Genomic DNA, 21,259 nt, shown 5'->3' with positions numbered 1-21,259 from the left:
CTGACCTTGTGGCTCATCACACTACCCAATGCATGTGGTAATAACCAATTTAATTGCATTTCACATCTTAGGGCTCCAAGTGTGTGTCTCATCGGATGGTTGTTCTGGGACTCGGGAAATTAGTTGATGGCCTCTATTTAGCTCTTAGTGGGTAGATTGCCAACTCTCTCAAAATCCACTTTCACCCTTGTGCATAGTCTCAGAAGAAAGTAGTACCCTGTCTTTGAGCTGGTCATTGCATGTCAAAGTTAAAGCACCTCCTGGGGAAGTTTGCCAACAAAAATTAAATAAATAAATAAAAAATAGCTGAGGGCGTATCCCACTTTTGGGCATGCTACAAATAATTATTATTATAAACATGTTGGGTCAGCGAAACTAGTTTAGGCCCTGACCCTGCATGTTGGTGGGCCGTCAATTGCAGAATTGGGGTGTTAGTTGGCAGAGTCTATTCATTCCCTTCTTAACACTTAATGGTGATGGCTATTCAGTTTTTTGAACTAATATGATGAATCACCCTTCTAAAAGTGGCAACTCTTAAGAATGTAGTTATGTATGTATGGTAAGAAATTAAGATCATCTCCTGTGATCATGACAGAAATGGTCAAGAAAAAGGTGTATGGCAATGAGAACCAGGCCCTAAATTTCAGTTTGGCAATGCCCCTTTATGTGGAAACCAGCCAGAAACTCAACCTATTTCAGCCAGAAACTCAACCTAGTTTGAGCACTTTAAGTGGTGCTGGTTCTCTTTCCGGAGGTGAATTATGGTTGGTTTATGGCCCTGAGTTGTACACCCAGTTCTGACAGAATACCGACATATTCTTTGTTCCAAAACACCGACAGTCTCACTCTGAGGTTCTCAAACTTTTTTTTTATAGCATGACCCAGACCTCAATACCTAGACTGTCTCATCGCCCCCTTCTTTCCTAGTCACAAAGGTCTAAGACGGTGGCAATTCTAGCAATTGCTTCCATAGAAAAGTAGCATTAGGAAAGTATTTAATGTATTTTTAACTGTCTGGTGTGATTTAACAGTTGGAAAGATGGAGGCAGACAGGGGCAGCACCATGGGACCCGCCAGCCTGCCATGCACCCCTGTGTGGGAATCTCAGATCTAAACAGTTGCGCTGTCAAGTCTGAATCATGTATTAGTTACTAGCCCAGGGTGTCAGGGGTCAGTCCAGGATAGGGCTGTTGTTCAGGCTGGGTGCTGGGCAAGCAGGTGCTGAGGCGGCAAGGCAAGGGCTGTCACAGACTGGCAAGAGCAGTGTTTTCCCAGCTGCCCATCTCTCCCTGGTTCCCCCCACCCTTTTCCTACCTGCCTCTTCCCTGCATCTGGCTCCCTGCAGCACCGGCCTGGCCCGTGCCCCGGGCAGCTGGCGCGCGACACCTCACCTGGCCGCCTCCTCCTGGCGCTTTCCACCTCTAGAGGCGCTGCGGAGGCTCCCGGCAGAGGCCATAAAAAAGCGCCGCAGTAGCGGCCCCGCAGTGTTTTGCGGCCCCGCTCGCCCCCTTTCGCAGCGCAGAAAGCCGGCCGCGTGCGCACTGCTCCGCCGCGCCAGCATGTCCGCCCTGAGCTCCGCCCGCCGCCTGCTCCTGCTGCGCCCGCCGCAACTCGCCTGCCCGCGGGCCGCCCGGAGCCGGGGCTGCAGCAGCGCCAGCCCGCGGAACCCGCTGGTCTACCTGGACGTGGGAGCCGACAACCAGCCCCTGGGGCGCGTCGTGTTGGAGGTAGCCCCCCCGGGGTCCCCTGTTCCCGGCCGGCGGGGCTCTGCTGGCCCCACGCTGGGAGTCAGCCGGAGCAGCCCCCAACCCTGATCCAGGCGGCTGGGGCGGTGCGAGGGGTGAGGGAGACCCCGGCTCGGGGTGATGGTGTCCGGTGCCCGAAGCAGGCTGGGAATCCAGAGAGCCGCCGGGGGGGGGGGGTTGTTCCTGGCTTCGCCACTGGCTGGCGGCGTGACCTTGGGCGAGTTCCGGCTGCTGCTTGAGCGCGCCCCCCTCCCTGCGCCTGGCCAAGGAGATCGGGGGGAGGCAGCTGTAAAAAGCTCTTTGGGAGTCGGGATTCAATAAGGATTGTTATCTGGAAATAGTGTTTGCTCCAGATCTGAACCACCTGTATCGTGCCCAGCTGCTACAGGAATATTTGCCTTACAAATAGCCATCTAAACACTCTTCCCGAGCGCCTTTGAAATCGCCAGGCCTGTATCTCGCACGCACAGGGAGTGTGTGGTAGGGACAGGACAGTCCCCCTCACTGCCCTTTAGAGGTCACTGGCAGGCTGAGTTCTTATTATTTACTTTGCACTTACCAAGGTCACACAGTAAGTCCGGGAATGCACACCAGATATCCTGACTCCCAGTCCTGTGCCTTAATTGCTAGACCATGCATCCTTTCAATATAATATGTCCCCTCCTGCTCCCTCTCCTGCTGCTGAATGCCTGTTCTAGGCAGCGCCAGAAGGAACTCCAGGAGGAATTGGTTTAATATCTAGTATATAAAGTGTCTCAGACAAGCCTGGATATCCAGACTTATTTGTATGTTGATTTACTCTAAATTGATGAGGTGGGGGCAAAAAGTCCTGTCATAGAGGAGATGAGTGCCTGGCTTTGAAAGTGACACAGGCAAGGTCATGATTGGCAGAGGAGCAGACTTTACCACATGAGCAGAACTGTCATTTACCAAGGGAGAGCACCAAAACGTTCAAACAGGAAATGTTACTGAGTAGGGTGTTGCAAGTGTATTCTCCCTAGCCAAACTCAAACAGCAAAACCCCCAGCTGGTGTTGTTTGGGTACATATTGAGCACTCAGTGAACTGTTGCTCTGTCTTCAGGAACTCAGTTATGAAAGTACATAAATACTGACCCAATGGAGTAGTTAAGACTGTAAAATTCTCCTTTGTAGAATCACTCAATCTACTGAAATTCAAGCTGTACAGTTTTAGTAACTTCCACAGACTTTGGATCCTCTTATTTTATCTCCCACTCCTCCCAAAATCCTATTTCTTAAACTTAAGTTTCAGTATGAAAATGAAACAGCCCACTTCCTGTATGTGGCTATTATTATTTAACTTCCTCCCGCTTTGATAGGGCAGTTGAGAACTTTTCAGTGGTAGGCTTCTGGCATTATATGTGTTGTTTGTCTTCTTTCAGCTAAAGAGCTTTGTTAAGGCTGGCTTCTTTGTTAAGGTGAAGTATGAAAATTACCTGTAAAAGAGTCATAGAAATTGTGGAGAGATGGACAATTATGAAAGGTCCTGGGAATGAGTATGTTCGTAATACACACAGAAAATGATCCATCTGTTTTTGCTTTCTCAGTTTTCTGTTGGGTTATGTCCCCACAATTTCTGTTGAGAAGTTAAATAATGCATCTAGAGATGGAGAGAAATGAGTAATACTGGTTTGCTTCAACTGTTAATCTTTGAACTAAGAGGCAAGTTTGGACTAAAATGCTTTGAAGAAAAATTCTGAAATTTTAAATTGATTAAAAACAAAATATGTATCTAGAAAATTATGCTTAAATTGCATAGAGTAAGCAAAGTGTTTCCAAAATAATAAAACACCAGAAATTCTATTTCAGTTGTCCAAAACTGCCTTTCCAGCTGCAGTCTTCAGTATAGCTTATGTAAACGCACTTGAGACTTTTGGGTACGTAGCTATTGTCTCTTTCTTTCTCATAGGCTCAGGGCCGGCTCCAGGCACCAGCCAACCAAGCATGTGCTTGGGGCGGCACCTGGTAAGGGGCAGCCAATCTTGGGGTGGTGGGCGGCAGCGCTCGGCGGGGAGGGGGTGTTCCGGCGGCGCAGCGCTCGGCGGGGGGTGTTCGGCAGCGCTCCGCGGGGAGGGGTTCGCCAGTGCGGCGCTCGGCGGGGGTGTTTGGTGGTGCTCCGCGCTGCGGGGGGGGGGGTTCAGCAGCGCGGCGCTCCGTGGGGGGCGGGCGGGTGTTCGGCGGCGCTCGGGGATGTTCAGAGGCGTGGCGCTCGGTGGAGGTTTCGGCAACACGGCGCTCCATGGGGGACGGGGGGTTTCGGCGGCGCTCCACGGGGGGTTTCGGCGGCGTTTTGGCGGAGCGGCGCTCGGGGGGGGGTTCGGCGGCGCAGCGCTCCGTGGGGAGGCGGGGGTGTTCGGCAGCGCGGCACTGGGAGGGGTTGGCGGCGCTCCGCGGGGGGCGGGGGGTGTTCGGCAGCGCAGCGCTCGGCGGGGGGTGTTCGGCAGCGCAGCGCTCGGCGGGGGGTGTTCGGCGGCGCTCCGCGCGGGGGTTCAGCAGCACAGCAGGAGGCGGGGGGTGTTTGGCAGCGCGGCAGGGGGCAAGGGCTGTTCGGCGGCGCTCGGCGGGGGGGTTCGGCGGCGCGGCACTCAGTGGGGGTTGTTTCAGCGGGGCGGGGCGGCGCTGGGGGGGGGTGTTACGGCGGGGCGGCGCTTTTTTTTGCTTGTTGGGGCGGCAAAAAAGTTAGAGCCGGCCCTGCATAGGCTTCTGAGTTTTCAGCTGCTTTATTTGTTAAAAATACTTCCATAAGGTTTTAGGGTTGCCTGTTTTTCCTTTATTTTGTGTGTGTTGTACTCTGGTTAAGGGAATGGCATTTACCATTCTGGTTCCTTGTCTTGTTTCCTGGAGGTGTTGTCCCAGTTCCTACGCTTTGCGTTAGGATCACACTCTACAAGTTAGGGCAGCTGCTGTCTTTCACATCCACTCAACCATGCAAGTAGTTGCTTGCTAGGTCATAATAATTCACAGATACTGAAAAATCTTTGCCAGTAAAGCTATAGAAACAGAAAAATCATGACACGTATTACTCCTGTGATAGTCATGACAAATACTGAATCTATAATAGTGATACATCACTTATATCATTAGTACCTGTTTGTGAACACATTGCTTAGGAGAAGGACTGAAATGTTTGTTATGCTTCAGAATATGAAGACAAGAAAGACTGTCATGTTCCATTCTGATTGATATTGATATTGTTCATCACAGCTTCTTTCTTGCCCACCCATCCATAGGTTTCTTTTGATGTAGTACATGAGGGTTCAAATGCTCCCTCAGAGAAGGGTTTCCATGTGGCCAAAACCTTTGTTGAAAGTATTGCTGTGAAAACTAACCAAAACGAAATAGTCTTCACATTGTCTTGACTAGAGGGACTTCTGGTAAAAATACCATTGTGCAAGTAGTTCATTACCAGATAGTCTTCTCTTTGGTATCATAAAATCATTCCTATAAATTGGATGGGATTATAAAGATAGCACCTTCTTGGGACTGAATGTTAAGGCAACAGGAGGAAGTCAGCATGCTTGGCTGTAGCATGTTGTTCATGGTTGCATGGTCTTTCAGTGACTGTACTTATGTGGCAATAGTGTTATCCTTGTGAGTAACTGTTGAGAACATATTACAGGGTCCCCCTCTGTGCTGAACTGCAGAGGGTATGAATCTGTTAAAGCCCCAGCTAGAGAGCTTTGGTCATGCTTTTAGCTCTGGAGGCTCCCAGTTCAGTCCTGGTGTGTCAGCCAAGATAACTGCCATTGCACTTGCAGATCCGATACGTGCCCTTCGTGGATCTGGCAATGCCTGCATCTTCACAAGGATATCTGTCTCTGCTCTAATTTGGGGTCTAAGTTGATTGAGGGACAATATGTACCTGAGAACAATCATGTACACTTTTTTGCAGATGGTCACTAGTCTTAAAAAATCCATGCTGGCTGTTATGACGAGTTTTGTAGTGTCTACAAAAGTACTTCCTGTGAAATCTTTAGAAACAAAGACTTATTAATTTGCCTGTGTGTGACTTTGGGAATTAATTTTAGGTGTGCAACATCTGCTCTTCTTTCTGTTCCTGCTACCTCAGTTTCCCTAATATAACTATTTTTAAGCAGGCTTCAAAGTTTGGTCTCTGCTGGAAGTAATTTAATTGCAATGATAGTCCAAAATAGTTTTGGTCAGTGATCCGGAGTGTTTCCAGTCAAATTTCAAATTCTTCCTGAATTTCATGTTGTATTGTTAATTATAGTTCTTAAATACAACTGCAATCAGTCTTAAATGACTGACCACAGGCCCAACAAAAAATAGTTGCTTCGAAGAGGTGGTCTTTAATTACAGGTCAAACCGCATTATTGTAGAAACTATTAGGCTATGTTAAAATGGTTGTTTAGGACATGGGGTGGCTTATTGTATAATAAAAGGTCATCCTTAGTACAGGTCTCCCCCTCCTTGCATTGGCTTAGTTCATGAAACAGATGTAGGTATCTTTTTAACTTTTTTCATGTGTCTATTTTGTTATGTAAAAGCTGACTTTTTGTGCTTGCTCTCTCTCTCTCTTTCTCTTTTTAACAGCTGAAAGCTGATGTGGTTCCAAAGACAGCTGGTAAGAAAGTGTCTTGAAAGTTTCATACTTTGTGATTTTTAAGATTTAGGTTAGATTTTTGGGGGGGGGGGGAGGGAAGATGCATTTTCCCCTCCAGTTTCATTCAAAATTAAAGCTTTAGAGAAACTTTAACTAGCTCAATAGTTGGTTGAAAAATAGGAAAATATTAATGTATGTTTCGTCACAAATTTTTCTAATTTTTTTCCCGACACAGTTGGGTTAACTTTCATGCACAGGCAAGGTAGTGATGTGTTTTGGTTACCAACACTGGACAAAAATGTTTAACAAAAAAAACCCATGCACTTCTTTCACTGAAATCCAAAGCAACAGCAAACTGGAGGAATTGTGGAGTGGGGATGGTGTGGTTTGGGAGATTGGTAATGGGATATAGACTTTTTCCCTTTCACCTCTAAGCTGGTTTCAATCCTCCTACCCTGATAGTGATCAAAAGGTTTTCTTTGAGGGCTCTTCGATGACCCAAGTGAACTTGAAGTCTTTAAAGTATGATTTGAGGACTTGAGTAACTCAGCCAGAGGTTATAGGTCTGTTACAGGACTGGGTGGATGAGAATCTGTGGCCTGCCGTGTGTAGGAGGTCAGACTGGATGGTCGTGATGTTCCCTTCTGACCTTAGTCTATGAGTTGGTTGTCTTGGTCTACTTCCTAGTAGACAAGTATCTGTGGGAAAAATACCACTTTCACAACTGGTAGCAAGAGCAAAGGTTTAAAAGGCATGGAGACTGAAATCTCACTCCTAGAGGTGTTATTTCAAACTGAGATTAGGGGCAAATCTAGACTACAAAATTAAGTCGACCTAATTTTGATGTACAGCCACCTCAGTGATTGAATTGCTTTTGCATGCCCAAATTACTCTCCTTGTGCCAGCAGTGCGTGTCCTCACCAGGACCCCTTGCACTGATTTAACTGTCAGTGTGGGGCATTGTGGGATGGCTTCTGAAAGGCAGCAACAGTTGATGTAAGCAACACAGTGTCTGCACTGACACTGCATCGGCCTAACTATGTAGACCTAAGCTCTACACCTCTCACAGATGTGGAGTTAAGTCACTGTAGCTGGCGAGTTACATCGGTGGGAGCTATGTTTTAGTTTAGATGCTTACAGAGTTAGGTTGAAGTAAGCTGCTTTCTGTCGACCTAACTGTAGTGCAGTGTTCCCTCTAATTTTTCCCACACACATGTGGAATGAATTGGTGCACATAACAAAATTCATGTGGTGGGGGTGGGGGCCGAGGGGTTTGGAGTGTGGGAGGGGGACTCAGGGCTGGGGCAAAGGATTGGGGTGCAGGGGGAGGTGAGGACTCCGGGGTGGGGCTGGGGATGAGGGACTCAGGGCTGGGGCAGAGGATTGGGGTGTGGAGGGTTGAGGGCTTTGGCTGGGGGTGCGGGCTCTGGGGTGGGGCTGGGGTTGAAGGGTTTGGGGTGCAGGCTGCCTGGGGGCTACAGTGGGGAGAAAGGACTCCCCCTCCCTCCCCAGCTTTCTCTACCCTCAGCAGCACCTGGGCTGGGGGACGGAGGGAAAGAGGGGGCTCAGGGCTGCAGTCAGGGGAGAGGCACTTAGCTGTAGTGTAGACCAGGCCAAAAGAGTGCAAGTGAAATGCGAAACCTTGCATTGCAGCTACCTATAATACTGCACAGTAGTGGGGGTAAACAAACTCTGTCTTTCATCAAAACTCTCTCATCAGCACCTTTCACTAATACAAATCTCTCAAGCATGAACAATAGAAGAATTAAAAAAAATTAATAGGACTTTATATTCCTGTTGGGCACTAAACTTTTTTAAAGAATGTGCATTAAACGTTTTTTAAAAAACACTGACGTGGGACCTAAATTACCTGCCAGTTTATTTTAATTTGGTTGTAGGGTACTGTATAGTGCTGATGTTACATGATAGTAGTTCATATATGTTTTTGTTTTACCAGAAAATTTCAGAGCTCTTTGTACCGGTGAAAAGGGTTTCGGGTATAAAGGATCCACCTTTCACAGAGTGATTCCTTTATTTATGTGCCAGGTAATGTAACCTTTAGTATTTTCACCAACTTTTATTTTGGGAAACATATTATAACGGATCTATTATACTGAATTCTGATATCTGGTTAAGAATGATTTTTATTTGCATTAGAACACAAGTTTAACTTTTAAGTAGTTTTGCTGTGTAACCTCTTAACAGCAGAAGGAAGATATGACAATGTGCCTTGCATTTCTGATCCTGTTGCTATGGCTGTTGTGTAGCACATGGGTTTGTACAACTAAATGCAAATGCCGCTCAGACTGCTTTAGAAATCCTGACTTCGGGAGCTGTGCTTTTGTGTAGTGATGTATTTTAACAAGTGGTGTGCTCAGTAAAATGGCTCTTGGTTAGGAAAACAGTCTGTGTGTAGAATTATAATCAGTGTAAAGTAGCACATATGAGATAAGAGAACAAGGTACCCGTTCTATCTTTGCTGACATCTTGTTATATTTGCTGTTGATATATAGGCATTTAAAAGAAAACAATCAGAGGTTTCCTATGAACACCTCACCTGGGGAAAAAAGAACACCTACTGTGTTTTCCAAGTAAATAGGCTGACTCACTAAAAGAATACTTGGTGTCTTAAGAGATTTTGAATGTGGCAATTACTTCTAATTTGAAGACTGAATCATTCTAAACTGCTATAAAGTATACACAAACATGACAGTGATCCTGTTTAAAATAAAGTGTATATACGCTTTTGGAAGATAAATTAATCACCTATCTGTTTTGTATGGATGCTGTATTAACATTCCATGATGCTGTGCATGACAGTAGGGGTTTGTTCCATTGCACTTGGACAAAATTCCCCCCGCCCCCAATTGCTGCAGTGTACTGGATAATTGGTTGCTTTCTCTCACCCCAGCGAAGGCTGCATTTCAACAGTAGTGTATTTATAGAGTTTTTGAATGGCTTTGATTTATTTGAGGTGAAAGGCTTTATAAACATGTAAATAATTGCTGTTATTAATTAATAACCTTGGAGGCACTTGCATCTTGAGCAAAAAACTGCATTTAAAATTTAAAAAATACCAAAAAGCAAATGTTCTTATGTTGTCCTACTTTTGATAAGGGAAAGTGGACAAATATGCTGCAGTAGACTGACTTTTTTTGAAAATACATGTTGGTTCTTTTGGTGGTGGTGGAGAAGAAGCAAGATCTAGACTGTGACCTGGGGTCAGGAACTTGAAAATATTGATTGCTGCTTCACCACTAACTTACATAGTTCTATCCAAATCATATAGACCTTATTGCCTCTGTTTGCCCATTTCTAAAACAGGAAAATTAGTTGCCTGTCTCTCAAGTGTTGAGATGATGAGTTAATGTTTGTAAAGTGCTCTGTATTTGTTACAGATGTGTAACTGCTGCTATATGCTTCAAGGCCGATATAATAATTCTAGGACAATTTTCCTTTTAACATTCTAAAGCTGGTGGAAATAGTGAAGGCCATTCCACTTGTAGGAGGTGCAGTGTTAGTGTGATGCAGCCTGATGAATACACCTAATTAAAGGTTGCCATGTACTTTACTTTGCAATTCAAATGCCTCTTGATGATACACAGCACGTAAAGCATGCTTCTGGGATTACATAAGAATTGCCACACTATTATGTAAAGCACAACTTTGGGCTGCTCAAGGCAATCTTGAAAATGTGAATGTCATACACAATATCTTATGATTCCAAAGAACATAAAAGCTACCATACTGGGTTAGACTATGGTCCGTCTTGCCCAGTATTATGTCTCCAATAGTGTCCTGTGCCAGAGCTTTAGGGGAGATTTGCAGAGCAATTATAAAGTGATCCACCCCTGTCTTCCACTCCCAGCTTCTGGTAGTCAGAGGTTTTAGACCTGCCCCAAGCATGGAGTGGCATCTGACCATCTTGGCTAATAGCAATTGATGGACCTATTTCTCCATTAACTTTTCCAATCCTTTTTTGAACCCAGTTATACTTATGGCCATCACAACATCTTGTGGCAATGAGTTCTATGGGTTAGTTGTTTGTTGTGTAAAAAAGTACCTCCTCTTACTTGTATTCTATCTGCCACCTTTTAATTTTATCAGGTGACCCCAGTAAATAACACTTCTCTATTCACTTTTTCCACACTTTTCATAATTGTATAGACCCCTATCATATCCCCTCTTAGTCATCCCTCTTCTAAGATGAAGTGCTCTAATCTTTTTAAGTCTCTGCTTATATGGAAGCTGTTCCATACCCTTGATCATCTTTGTTGCCCTTCTCTGAACCTTGTCCAGTCTATCGTATCCTTTTTGAGATGGGTTTTAAAGTACGGGACACAGTATTCAAGGTGTTGGCACACCATGGATTTATATAGTGGCATTATGATATTTTCTGACTTATTTTCTATCCCTTTCCTAATAGTTCCTAACATTCTGTTTGCAAGGATTAGCTTTCATTTGCAGCAGTGTGCTTGGCCCTGTACATACATAAGAAGTCTCAGTCTGTGTCTCGAGGAACATTCAGACTATGGTAGTTACAAGGCAGATAAAACAGGTCAGATAGATGACATGTCAGATGATCCTATGAATTAGGATTAATTGCCTAACAATTTTTGTCCTGTAAAAGAAAAGCTATCGGGGGCCTGATCCTGCTATCTCTACAAAAACTCCCATTCAGCTCCGAGTGTAACTAGAATCAGATCTTCTTTCCAAATTTAAAACTACAAAAGCAAAATGTTTGGATTAAGATTCCCACAGTCAGGGCCGGCTCCAGGCACCAGCCTGGCAAGCAGGTGCTTGGGGCGGCCCCTCCGGAGAGGGGCGGCACATCCAGCTATTCGGCGGCAATTCGGCGGACGGTCCCTCACTCCCGCTCGGAGCGAAGGACCTTCCGCCGAATTGCCGCCACAGATCGCGATCGCGGCTTTTTTTTTTTTTTTTTGGCTGCTTGGGGCGGCCAAAACCCTGGAGCCGGCCCTGCCCACAGTATCTGAATCTCTTCCATTGAGGGTAGGAAGTCTGCCAATACTGCATAATCACCAGGTGAATCTTCAGTACCTCTGTATTGAAGTGGTGAATAAAATATCCATTGGGGACCTTCTTTCCTGCAGTTATCCTAATTGTGAACTCAACTGGAAAAAGTGAGTGAAAGTTTATAAAATTGTTACAAGAACCTATAACAAATAAGACTTTTTTGGGGAAATTATCAGAAGCAGCTGTCTGACAACTGCTGACTGAGAAATGGGCAGACAGGACAGGAGCAAGGTATATGATCCTTGCTGCCACCCCCATCATTTCCTGGTACTCTGGGATCCACCACATCACTGAGCCTTCATCATCCTAATCCTGACCAGACCAAGCCAGAGAGAGGGGGACCCAGATGACATAGCCACCTTCAGTGGCTCTGGCTAACTGGGATGTGAGACTTTGCCACCGATCCCCACTCTCACACGTGTCCTTTTTCTTCCCCACTTTATTTCTTCTCTTTCCTAACCCTCTCCTTTTGCCTTCTGTCTAATAAGGGTCAATGCTGGCACGAGTTTCCCAGGTCCCAGAGTGGCTAATAAGACCAAGTGCCATGTATTTGTTTTTCCAGCAGTGAGGTAGCAAGTAAACATTGACCCACCCAAGACAGAAGCTGTATTTTCTATCTTTGCTATTCTTTTCTCTCCCGTCTTGTGTGTGTTTCTTATTTTGTCTTCTAGGAAACTGGACTGGGATTTTAACAAAAACAGCACAAGCCTATCTCAATTAACTTCTTTTTCCCCAAAAAGGACAGTTATTTCCATCTTTAATACCATCTAAAAAACTGTCGAACGATGGTTTTGGTTTTTTCCCTTTAAGGACTCTCTACAGCTAAAGGGAACAAAAAAGTTAAAATGAAAGCGCAACTTAATACTTTATATTTCAAATGTGTTAACTGTTTTCCTTCATTTCTATATCTTTAATAAAAGCTTTAAAATTTTTAATCATGTGTTTGCTGTAGTACTAAGCAGGATGAGGTCTCTGTATACCAAAGCCTGAACCTTGCTTAATGTTGTTTAATGTTGGATGGTGACAGGGTCATATTAACTCCTTTGGGCCCGTATATTCCATGTAAATTTAATTACAAAAGTGGGTATATTTTTAATAGCACCCATTCTAGTATAAAATGCAACCTGTACATTAGTAAAGTTAAAAACTACTTATGTTTCAGGCTGGGGACTTTACCAACCACAATGGCACAGGAGGAAAATCCATTTATGGCAGTCGATTTCCAGATGAAAATTTCATACTTAAGCATGTTGGACCTGGTAAATAAACGTATTCCTCTTCCCTTCTGCTGAGTAACCTATAATGATTGTTACCTGTAGAAAATGTCATTTTAAGGAGCACATATTTGAGGTGGGTGAGGTACTTGATCGTTACAAAAAGGTCATTGAGGTGGTGTCAAAGTGGTGAGGTGTTACTAGTTCAGCTGTGCTAGTATACAGTGATCATGTAGACTGCCTCTGATGGGTGACAGTCAGATCATCACACCTATTTCTTGCAGTTTGCTTTAAGTGGCTGCTATGCAAATTATCATAGCCTAACGTGATTATGTTCTGTTTTATGTTTACAAACTCCCAAATGTGGAACAACTTTTTGTAATGGAATGGAATTTGGCTAAGTTTTCTGTTTTGTGAATCTCCTGACTTGAATTTTTACTCAGAGTGAAATGAAGTGGTCATGTGTCTATCTGACTGGTCACCATGGTGTTGGCTGTCCACCGGCTAGATGGTGTGGAAGGGAGCACAAAAGCTTTTAGCCAAAAGATCAGTTATACCAACAGACCAATTATAACCACTATAGCCAAAAGAGCACGTGGATGTTGGGGGTGGCGGGGGGGAAGAACCCAGTCATCTAGGAACATACAATTAGGAAATGTCTTTGCAATTCTAACATATCAGACCAGACCATTCCATTTATCATGGGGACCAAGTTGGTGTTGGTTTTCCCTATTTACCATGCAAGCCACAATAGACGTTACAAGGTAGGAGCCACCTTCAGGGTCCCAATGGCAGATGAACTAGCCCCATACTACCATTGCTGGAGGAGAGAGGACTGGCGAAGGAAAGGGTGGGACATTAGCAGTCAGGTTGAAGCAACATGCCTCTCCCCTATTCCGCATCTCTACTAGCCTTACGTATGCAAAGGAAAAGTGCATTTTCTCTGCAGCACATTTTTCAGATGAATACATTGCTAAAACGTTCATGTTTTTGCAGGTATACTCTCAATGGCCAATGCAGGACCCAATACAAATGGGTCTCAGTTCTTCATTTGCACTGCCAAAACTGACTGGTAAGTTTTCCATAGAAATACATGTGGTAACACTTAACCCATGGGTCTGCAGTTCTTAAAAATGTATCTACATTAATTGCTTTGTCATTACAAGCCTAGCAGTTCTGCAGAAAAGGACCTGGGGATTACAGTGGACGAGAAGCTGGATATGAGTCAGCAGTGTGCCCTTGTTGCCAAGAAGGCCAATGGCATATTGGGCTCTATTACTAGGAACATTGCCAGCAGATTGAGGGAAGTGATTATTCCCCTCTATTCGGCACTGGTGAGGCCACACCTGGACTACTGCGTCCAGTTTTGTGCCCTCCACTACAGAGAGGCTGTGGACAAATTGGAGAGAGAGTCCAGCGGAGGACAACGAAAACGATTAGGGGGCTGGGGTACATGACTTAAAAGGAGAGGCTGAGGGAACTGGTCTTGTTTAGTCTGCAGAAGAGAAGAGTGAGGGGGGGTTTGATAGCAGCCTTCAACTACCTGAAGTGGGGTTCCAAAGAGGATGGAGCTCGGCTGTTCACAGTGGTGGCAGATGACAGAACAAGGAGTAATGGTCTCAAGTTGCAGTGAGGGAGGTCTAGGTTGGATATTAGGAAACACTATTTCACTAGGAGGGTGGTGAAGCACTGGAATGGGTTACCTAGGGAGGTGGTGGAATCTCCATCCATAGAGGTTTTTAAGGCCTGGCTTGACAAAGCCCTGGCTGGGATGATTTAGTTGGTGCTGGTCCTGCTTTGAGCAGGAGGTTGGACTAGATGACCTCCTGAGGTCTCTTCCAACCCTAATCTTCTATGATTCTATGATTTGGGGAGGTTGGAGGAAACTGAAGACATAAGGGAGATAAATCAAACAGTTGATGTTGCTCTGTGCATTTGAATGGGTCCAATAAGATGGGTTTTTTTCTATTATAAAATGAAGACATCATGTTGATTTTTATTCTCATTTTCTTTGGATGCAGTAGTGTACCTCCTGCTGTTTCCAGCATACTTCAGCAATACCTCCCTCATTGCTGGAACAAGCCTTTGCTTTTTCCAAGTCCAAAAATGATTAGCATTGGTAGAGCAGGGTGAAGCCATAGGTCAGGAGTGGCAATTAAGAAAAGAGAGTCAGCCTTAACCAGATATTTACCTTGTGAGTTGTGACCTTAAATTTCTCCATCACTTCCTAGGAAATATTCTGTTTGAGCCAGAAGCTCTAAACATAAGTTAATGGGATGAACATGGGTGGAGGACTGCTCTCCATTGCATGTTTAAAAAGTTTACTTTTTTTAACTTCTAAAGAAATTACAAGTGATTCTGGACTCTGGGACTACTTCACTAAGCATTATGTGAGTTAGAAAATATAAAGCCTTGGTTAGCTGAAGGTTCATGCATCTTCCCCTCCCACCCCCGCCACATAATTAAATAACAATCTTGTAAGTGTATTGAGACATCCTACAAAACTGCAGGACAGTAATGAATGCAATGTATGCTTTCCCTTCCCCTCCCCTCCATGCGAAAAGATTCCATGAACAAATTCTCACTGTAGCCCCATGATGTATAGAATGCTTACTGACAAGTGGAGATAGAAAGGTTAAGTGATTTGGTCAATCCTAGGGCCTCCAGTCTCCCAGACCTGTTTGGTTCACTAGACACCATACTGCCCTACAGTCCCTAAAGGCCTGATCCAGATTGAATTGTACTCAAGAGAGACGTCTGTTGACTTCAGTGAGCTTTGGATTAGCCCCACTTAGAACAGCCTTTGTTCAGATAGCCCTCTCTACTGCTCCTGCCATCTGGAACACATTTTCTGTAGCTCTCTGCCTCATTATGTCAGTACGTTTTGCTCCAATATTTAAGACATTCTCCTTGCCCACCCTCCCCAACTATACCACTTCCCTTCTATATCCATCTCCCTCTGCTATTGGTACTTAAGGCTTGCAACCTGACATGCTTTACGTTTTTAAGTAATGGGCACTACGCAAGATAAGGTCATTATGCTGCCAACCTTTATTCATGTGAGGAAGGGCCTGTAGGATCAGGTCCTAAAGCTGTATTGTATTTTACTTTTTCGGTAACTACAGTTGGTCAGAATGTCATCAGCTAGTCTGAATATGCATTCATATTCAGCATCCCCCTTACTTTCAGTGTGTATTTAGTTTAATATTGCTTTTACTTACACGTATTTATTATTTATTACAGGCTAGATGGAAAACATGTTGTGTTTGGCCATGTAAAGGAAGGAATGGAAGTTGTGAAAAAAATCGAGAGCTTTGGCTCCAAGAATGGAAAGACATCAAAAAAGATTGTCATTACTGACTGTGGTCAGCTGTCGTAACCCCACTGCCTGTAACTCAGGAGAACTTAGATGCTGTGAAAAAGAAAAATGAGGAAGAAGTCTATCTGATTTCACTTTTAGGGTTGTTAATTGCTGATGTGAAAATATATTTATTTCTGTTCAAGATAATTCATTGAAGGTACTATGATCAGGGACAGTAGAAATGTGAGGAATTCTAGTTAAAAATTTATTCAACTTATTGTCGGTAGGGTCTAGAGAGTCCACATTTTCTATCTAACTTGGCCCAACTTTTACATTGTTGTATAATATTATTTACTAAGAACAATGAGCATTTTCTTAAAATATGTATTAGCGTGTTAAACTAAACTACCAAAATAGAGGCTGTCAGGCCAAGTTTGATAGAGAACCCCATAGTATCCTGCAAGCTGAAGTGCAGTCATTCAACACTGTATTTGGCAGCAACATGAATATTAATTTTGTCATGTGTTACAAGGAACATTGTGAGCCTTATCAGAATATTTGAAAGATTACCTTGTTGTCAACTTGGCTAGTCAGTGTTTGCACCCTTCTCTATTTCAAATGAATGTAAAGTTAGTGTTTGATAAATACATTCAGGTACAGGGGATAAATTCATTAGCTGGATATTTCAGGCAGTAGGATCAACAGTGAAGTAATTAAGGATGTTGCATTTAAACTTTTGTAATTGGGGTTAAAATGCTTCATGAAGATGAAATAAAGAATGCTGCCTTTCCTTTGGTGCTATGTTTCATTCCCGTCTGGTTGCAGACTTGAAGTTGTATTGATAAAGCAAATTAGTTAATGCTCTCAAGGCTATCTCTGCAACCAGAAGGGCTAGAATCTTCTTTCTGCAAAAGATGACAAAACTTACAATGCAACTTAAATCCATGGATTTCTATTGTCTTGGACCATTGCTAATTCTTCAACAGAGGGGGGGGAAACTTAAGACATAAAGTATCTTGTATCTAAGTTAATTGATCTTAACTTTTTGCTTTACATTATATGAAACTGAGTTGGTGGGCATGCTACCACAGCTCCAGTTGTTTACTTGATAGAATCAAGAGATATCCAGAACTGATCAAGTGACTTTTTTTGTACTGCAACTGCAAACTAACCTGCAGTGCAGCTCTACTCTGAAACCTGACTAGGTAAAAATAGCAGCAGATTCGTTCCCTGTGTGTATTCAGAATGCTATCCCAAATGACAAATAAGTTTTACTGCTTTTTGTTTGTTAGCCTGTCAGAGCCAACTCATCTTGGGGATTAGCTGGATTCCGTTTCTTCTGGTGCATCATCAACAGAATTACTAATTTAAAATTGGTTACTCAGTGTAACTGAGGCCTGGTTTAATCTGCAGAACCATTATTACTGGGCTTGATGTGTGAGAAGGAAAGAATACAGATGGACTGATGGGAGTCCAGCAAGAGTTTTCAGGGTTGGCAGTTAGAAAATACATCTTTTCACTTGTAAACTGTGTACATCTGATAGGGAAGCATTGAGAAATAATGACGATAAAACCTTATAATGACATTTTTAGAGTCACTTAAACTGCTAAATATATATGTATTAGTGGTGGAAGAAGCACCTTGGTGGCTGGTACAGTAATTATTCAGGAAATAAAAATAAAATGTGAAGGCTCTTTCCAAATGTGAGTTAACGTCCATCATATAGAACAACAGTATGCAAGTTTAAAATGTATCTTGCACTAGATCAATGTCTTTTTAGCTAATTGAAGATTACATACATTTGTGTATGTGTGTGATGGAATTTCAAGTATAATTTCACAGAAAATGGACTGAACAGCTTTTTATTATAGTTCCACTATTGATTTTTCTTTTGAAATGTTTTTTAAATATTAATTTTAACTGTTTTAGCTAATGTTGAATTTTGACATAAAATATTTTATGTTCCCTTCATTTGTATGTGGAAAATCATTAAATACATTTTTTTGGTTTAAAAAAGTCTGTTTGTTATGTGAGTACAATGTTGCCCATTGATTGAAACCTGGCATGTCAACAGCTGAAATATCACTGCATTGATTGTGTTTTACTCAGGCTGCACTATTCTCTGAAATTCCCCTTTGTCATATGGTCTATATCAATGGTCCTCAGAGCTGCCACTTCTTCATTTAGTAGATACTGAGGGCCACAACACTGGTTGTAGTCAGCAAGTCAAACTTTTATGATTGTCTTACACTGGCAAGATAGCTCTTCTAAAATGGGTTAATATGTGCTTGTGGAGATTAAGGCCAGAAGGGATCATCTGGCCTGATCTGGATAACACAAGACATAAAATTTCACTGTTATCCCTGTACTGAGCTCAATAATTTCTGTTTGACTAAAGCATAACTTCCAGAAAGGCCTCCAATATTGATTTGAAGATATCAAGAGATGGAGAATCCATAACTTCCCCTGGCAATTTGTTCCAGTAATTAATTTTTGTTTTGTTTGTTTAAACAAGTGCCTTCTTTCTAATTTGAAATTTGTCTGATTTTTAGCTTCCGGTCATTGGTTGTTTGCATACCTTTCTCCGCTAGATTAAAGAGATCTAGTATCTTTTTCCCTGTGAAGGTACTTATACACTGTAATACACTTATACACCGTGAAGGCACTTATACACCTCTTAATGTTTTTTGACACAGCACTCAATCTTGTTTAGTTTATCTCAATGGAGGGAATTTTCACTAGCCTTCAAATCATTTGTTTTTTTGAACAGTCTTCAATTTTTCAATATCCTCTTTAAAATATGGACTCCAGAACTTGATGCAGTATTCCACTATCTGTCTCTCACTACTGTCATATGAAGAGGTAAAATCACCTTCCTGGTCCTAGTTCTGTTTATACATCCACAGATTGCATTAGCCCTTTTTGCCACAGTACTCCACTGGAAGGTCACAAGGGAGTTGCTTGTCTAGTATGACCCCCTAATCCTTTTTAGAGTCATTGCTTCTCAGGATAAAGTTACCCTTCCTGTAAGTCTGAGCTACATTTCTTGTTCCTAGAGGAATAACTTTGCATTTGGCTGCATTAAAACACATTTTGTTTGAAAGGGCCTACCTTACCAAGCGATCACTGTATGACTGCCCTGTCATCGTTATTTATAATTTTCCCAATCTTTGTGTCATCTGCAAATTTTATCAGCAGTGATTATATGTTTACTTCTGAATCCCAGGCCTAGTACTAATCACTGCTGAATCCCACTAGAAACAATTATTCAGGGATGATTCCCCATTGTCTGCTACTACTTTTTTGAGATTTGTCAGTTAGCCAGTTCTTAATGCTTTTAACATGGAATCATAGAATTGTAGGACTGGAAGGGACCTCGAGAGGTCATCTTGTCCAGTCCCCTGCACTCAAGGCAGGACTAAGTATTATTTAGACCATCCCTGACAGGTGTTTGTCTAACCTGCTCTTAAAAATCTCCAATGATGGAGAATCCACAACCTCCCTAGGCAATTTATTCCAGTGCTTAACCACCCTGACAGGAAGTTTATCCTAATGTCCAGCCTAAACCACCCTGGCTGCCATTTAAATCTATTGCTTCTTGTCCTATCCTCAGAGGTTAAGTAGAACAATTTTTCTCCCTCCTCCTTGTAACATCCTTTTATGTACTTGGAAACTGTTATCATGTCCCCCCGTCTTCTCTTCTCCATACTAAACAAACCCATTTTTTGCAATCTTCCCTCAGAGGTCATGTTTTGTAGACCTTTAATAATGGTTTCTCTTCTCTGGACTTTCTCCCATTTGTCCATATCTTTCCTGAAACGTGGCACCCAGAACTGGACACAGTACTCCAGTTGAGTAATCAGCGCAGAGTAGAGTGGAAGAATTACTTCTTGTGTCTTGCTTGCAACACTCCTGCTAATACATCCCAGAATGATGTTTGCTTTTTTTTTTGCAACAGTGTTACACTGTTGACTCATATTTAGCTTGTGATCCACTATGACCCTGAGATCCCTTTCTGCAGTACTCCTTCCTAGGCAGTCATTTCCCATTTTGTATGTGGGCAACTGATTGGTCCTTCCTAAGTGGAGTACTTTGCATTCGTCCTTATTGAATTTCATCCTATTCACCTCAGACCATTTCTCCATTTTGGCCAGATTGTTTCAAATCCTATCCTCCAAAGCATTTCAATCTCTCCCAGCTTGGTTTTGTCTGAAAACTTTTTAAGTGCACTCTCTATGCCATTATCTAAATCATTGATGAAGATATTGAACAGAAAGGGACCCAGAACTGATCCCTGCAGGCCCCCACCTGACATGCCCTTCCAGCTTGACTGTGAACCACTGATAACTACTCTCTGGGAGGGTTTTCCAATCAGTTATACACCCATCTTATAGTAGCTCCATCTAGGTTGTATTTCCCTAGTTTGTTTGAGAAGATCATGTGAGATAGTATCAAAAGCCTTACTAAAATAAAGATATACCACATCACTATCTTTAGGTCTACACTGCAGCGGGGGTCCGACCTAAGATACGCAACTTCAGCTACGTGAATACCGTAGCTGAAGTTGCATATTTTAGGTCGGCTTACCTAGCGGTGAGGACGCGGGAAAGTCGACCGCTGCCGCCGCCTCCGCTGCCGCCTCCTGCCAAGGTGGATTTCCGGAGTCGACGGCAGAGCGATCAGGGATCGATTTTACCGCGTCTTCACTAGACGCGGTAAGTCGATCCCCGAAAAACCGATTGCTACCTGCCGGATCGGCGGGTAGTGAAGACAAAGTGTATGTTAGACATCTAATTGCTTGTAACCCTTTTGGTGAAAACTGAAACAAGTCATTTAGCACTTCTGCTATTTCCTCATTTTCTGTTACTGTCTCTCTCCCTGCCCCCCCCCCCCATTGAGTAATGGGGCCTACCCTATCCTTGGTCTTCCTCTTGCTTCTAATGTATTTGTAGAATGTTTTCTTTTTACCCTTTGCCTCTAGCTAGTTTGATCTTGTTTTTTGCCTTGCCCTGTCTAATTTTGTCCCAACATGCGTATGTTTTGTTTATATTTATTCTTTGTAATTTGACCTAGTTTCCACTTTTTATAGGACTCTCTTTTGAGTTTCAGGTCATTGAAGATCTCCTGGTTAAGCCAGGGTGGTCTCTTGCCATACTTCCTATCTTTCCTACACAGTGGGATAGTTTGCTCTTGATAAGGTCTCTTTGAAAAAGGGCCAACTCCCTTGAACTGTTTTTCTCCTTAGACTTGCTTCCCATGGGATCTTACCTACCAACTTCCTGAGTTTGCTAAAGTCTGCCTTCTTGAAATCCATGTGCTTTATTGATGTAGTGCTAATTTTTTAATCCACCATGTGATACACCTTACAAAACACCTTA

General features: G+C 43.2%; 1 protein-coding gene across 1 annotated transcript; it reads left to right on the top strand.

The window, feature by feature from the left end:
- The first annotated feature begins 1,559 nt into the window (after positions 1-1,559).
- Positions 1,560-17,888, top strand: PPIF (peptidylprolyl isomerase F). The gene is made up of 6 exons (XM_065407456.1): positions 1,560-1,727; positions 6,319-6,349; positions 8,286-8,374; positions 12,528-12,624; positions 13,576-13,651; positions 15,823-17,888. The coding sequence occupies exons 1-6, from the start codon at positions 1,560-1,562 to the stop codon at positions 15,956-15,958; spliced, it is 597 nt and encodes a 198-aa protein (XP_065263528.1). The 3' UTR covers positions 15,959-17,888.
- The last annotated feature ends 3,371 nt before the right edge of the window (positions 17,889-21,259 follow it).

The sequence above is a fragment of the Emys orbicularis genome, chromosome 7 (genome assembly GCF_028017835.1).
Source record: "Emys orbicularis isolate rEmyOrb1 chromosome 7, rEmyOrb1.hap1, whole genome shotgun sequence".
Lineage (NCBI taxonomy): Eukaryota > Metazoa > Chordata > Testudines > Emydidae > Emys > Emys orbicularis.
Note: the sequence above shows the minus strand (reverse complement) of the source record. Positions and strands in the feature narration are given on the sequence as shown.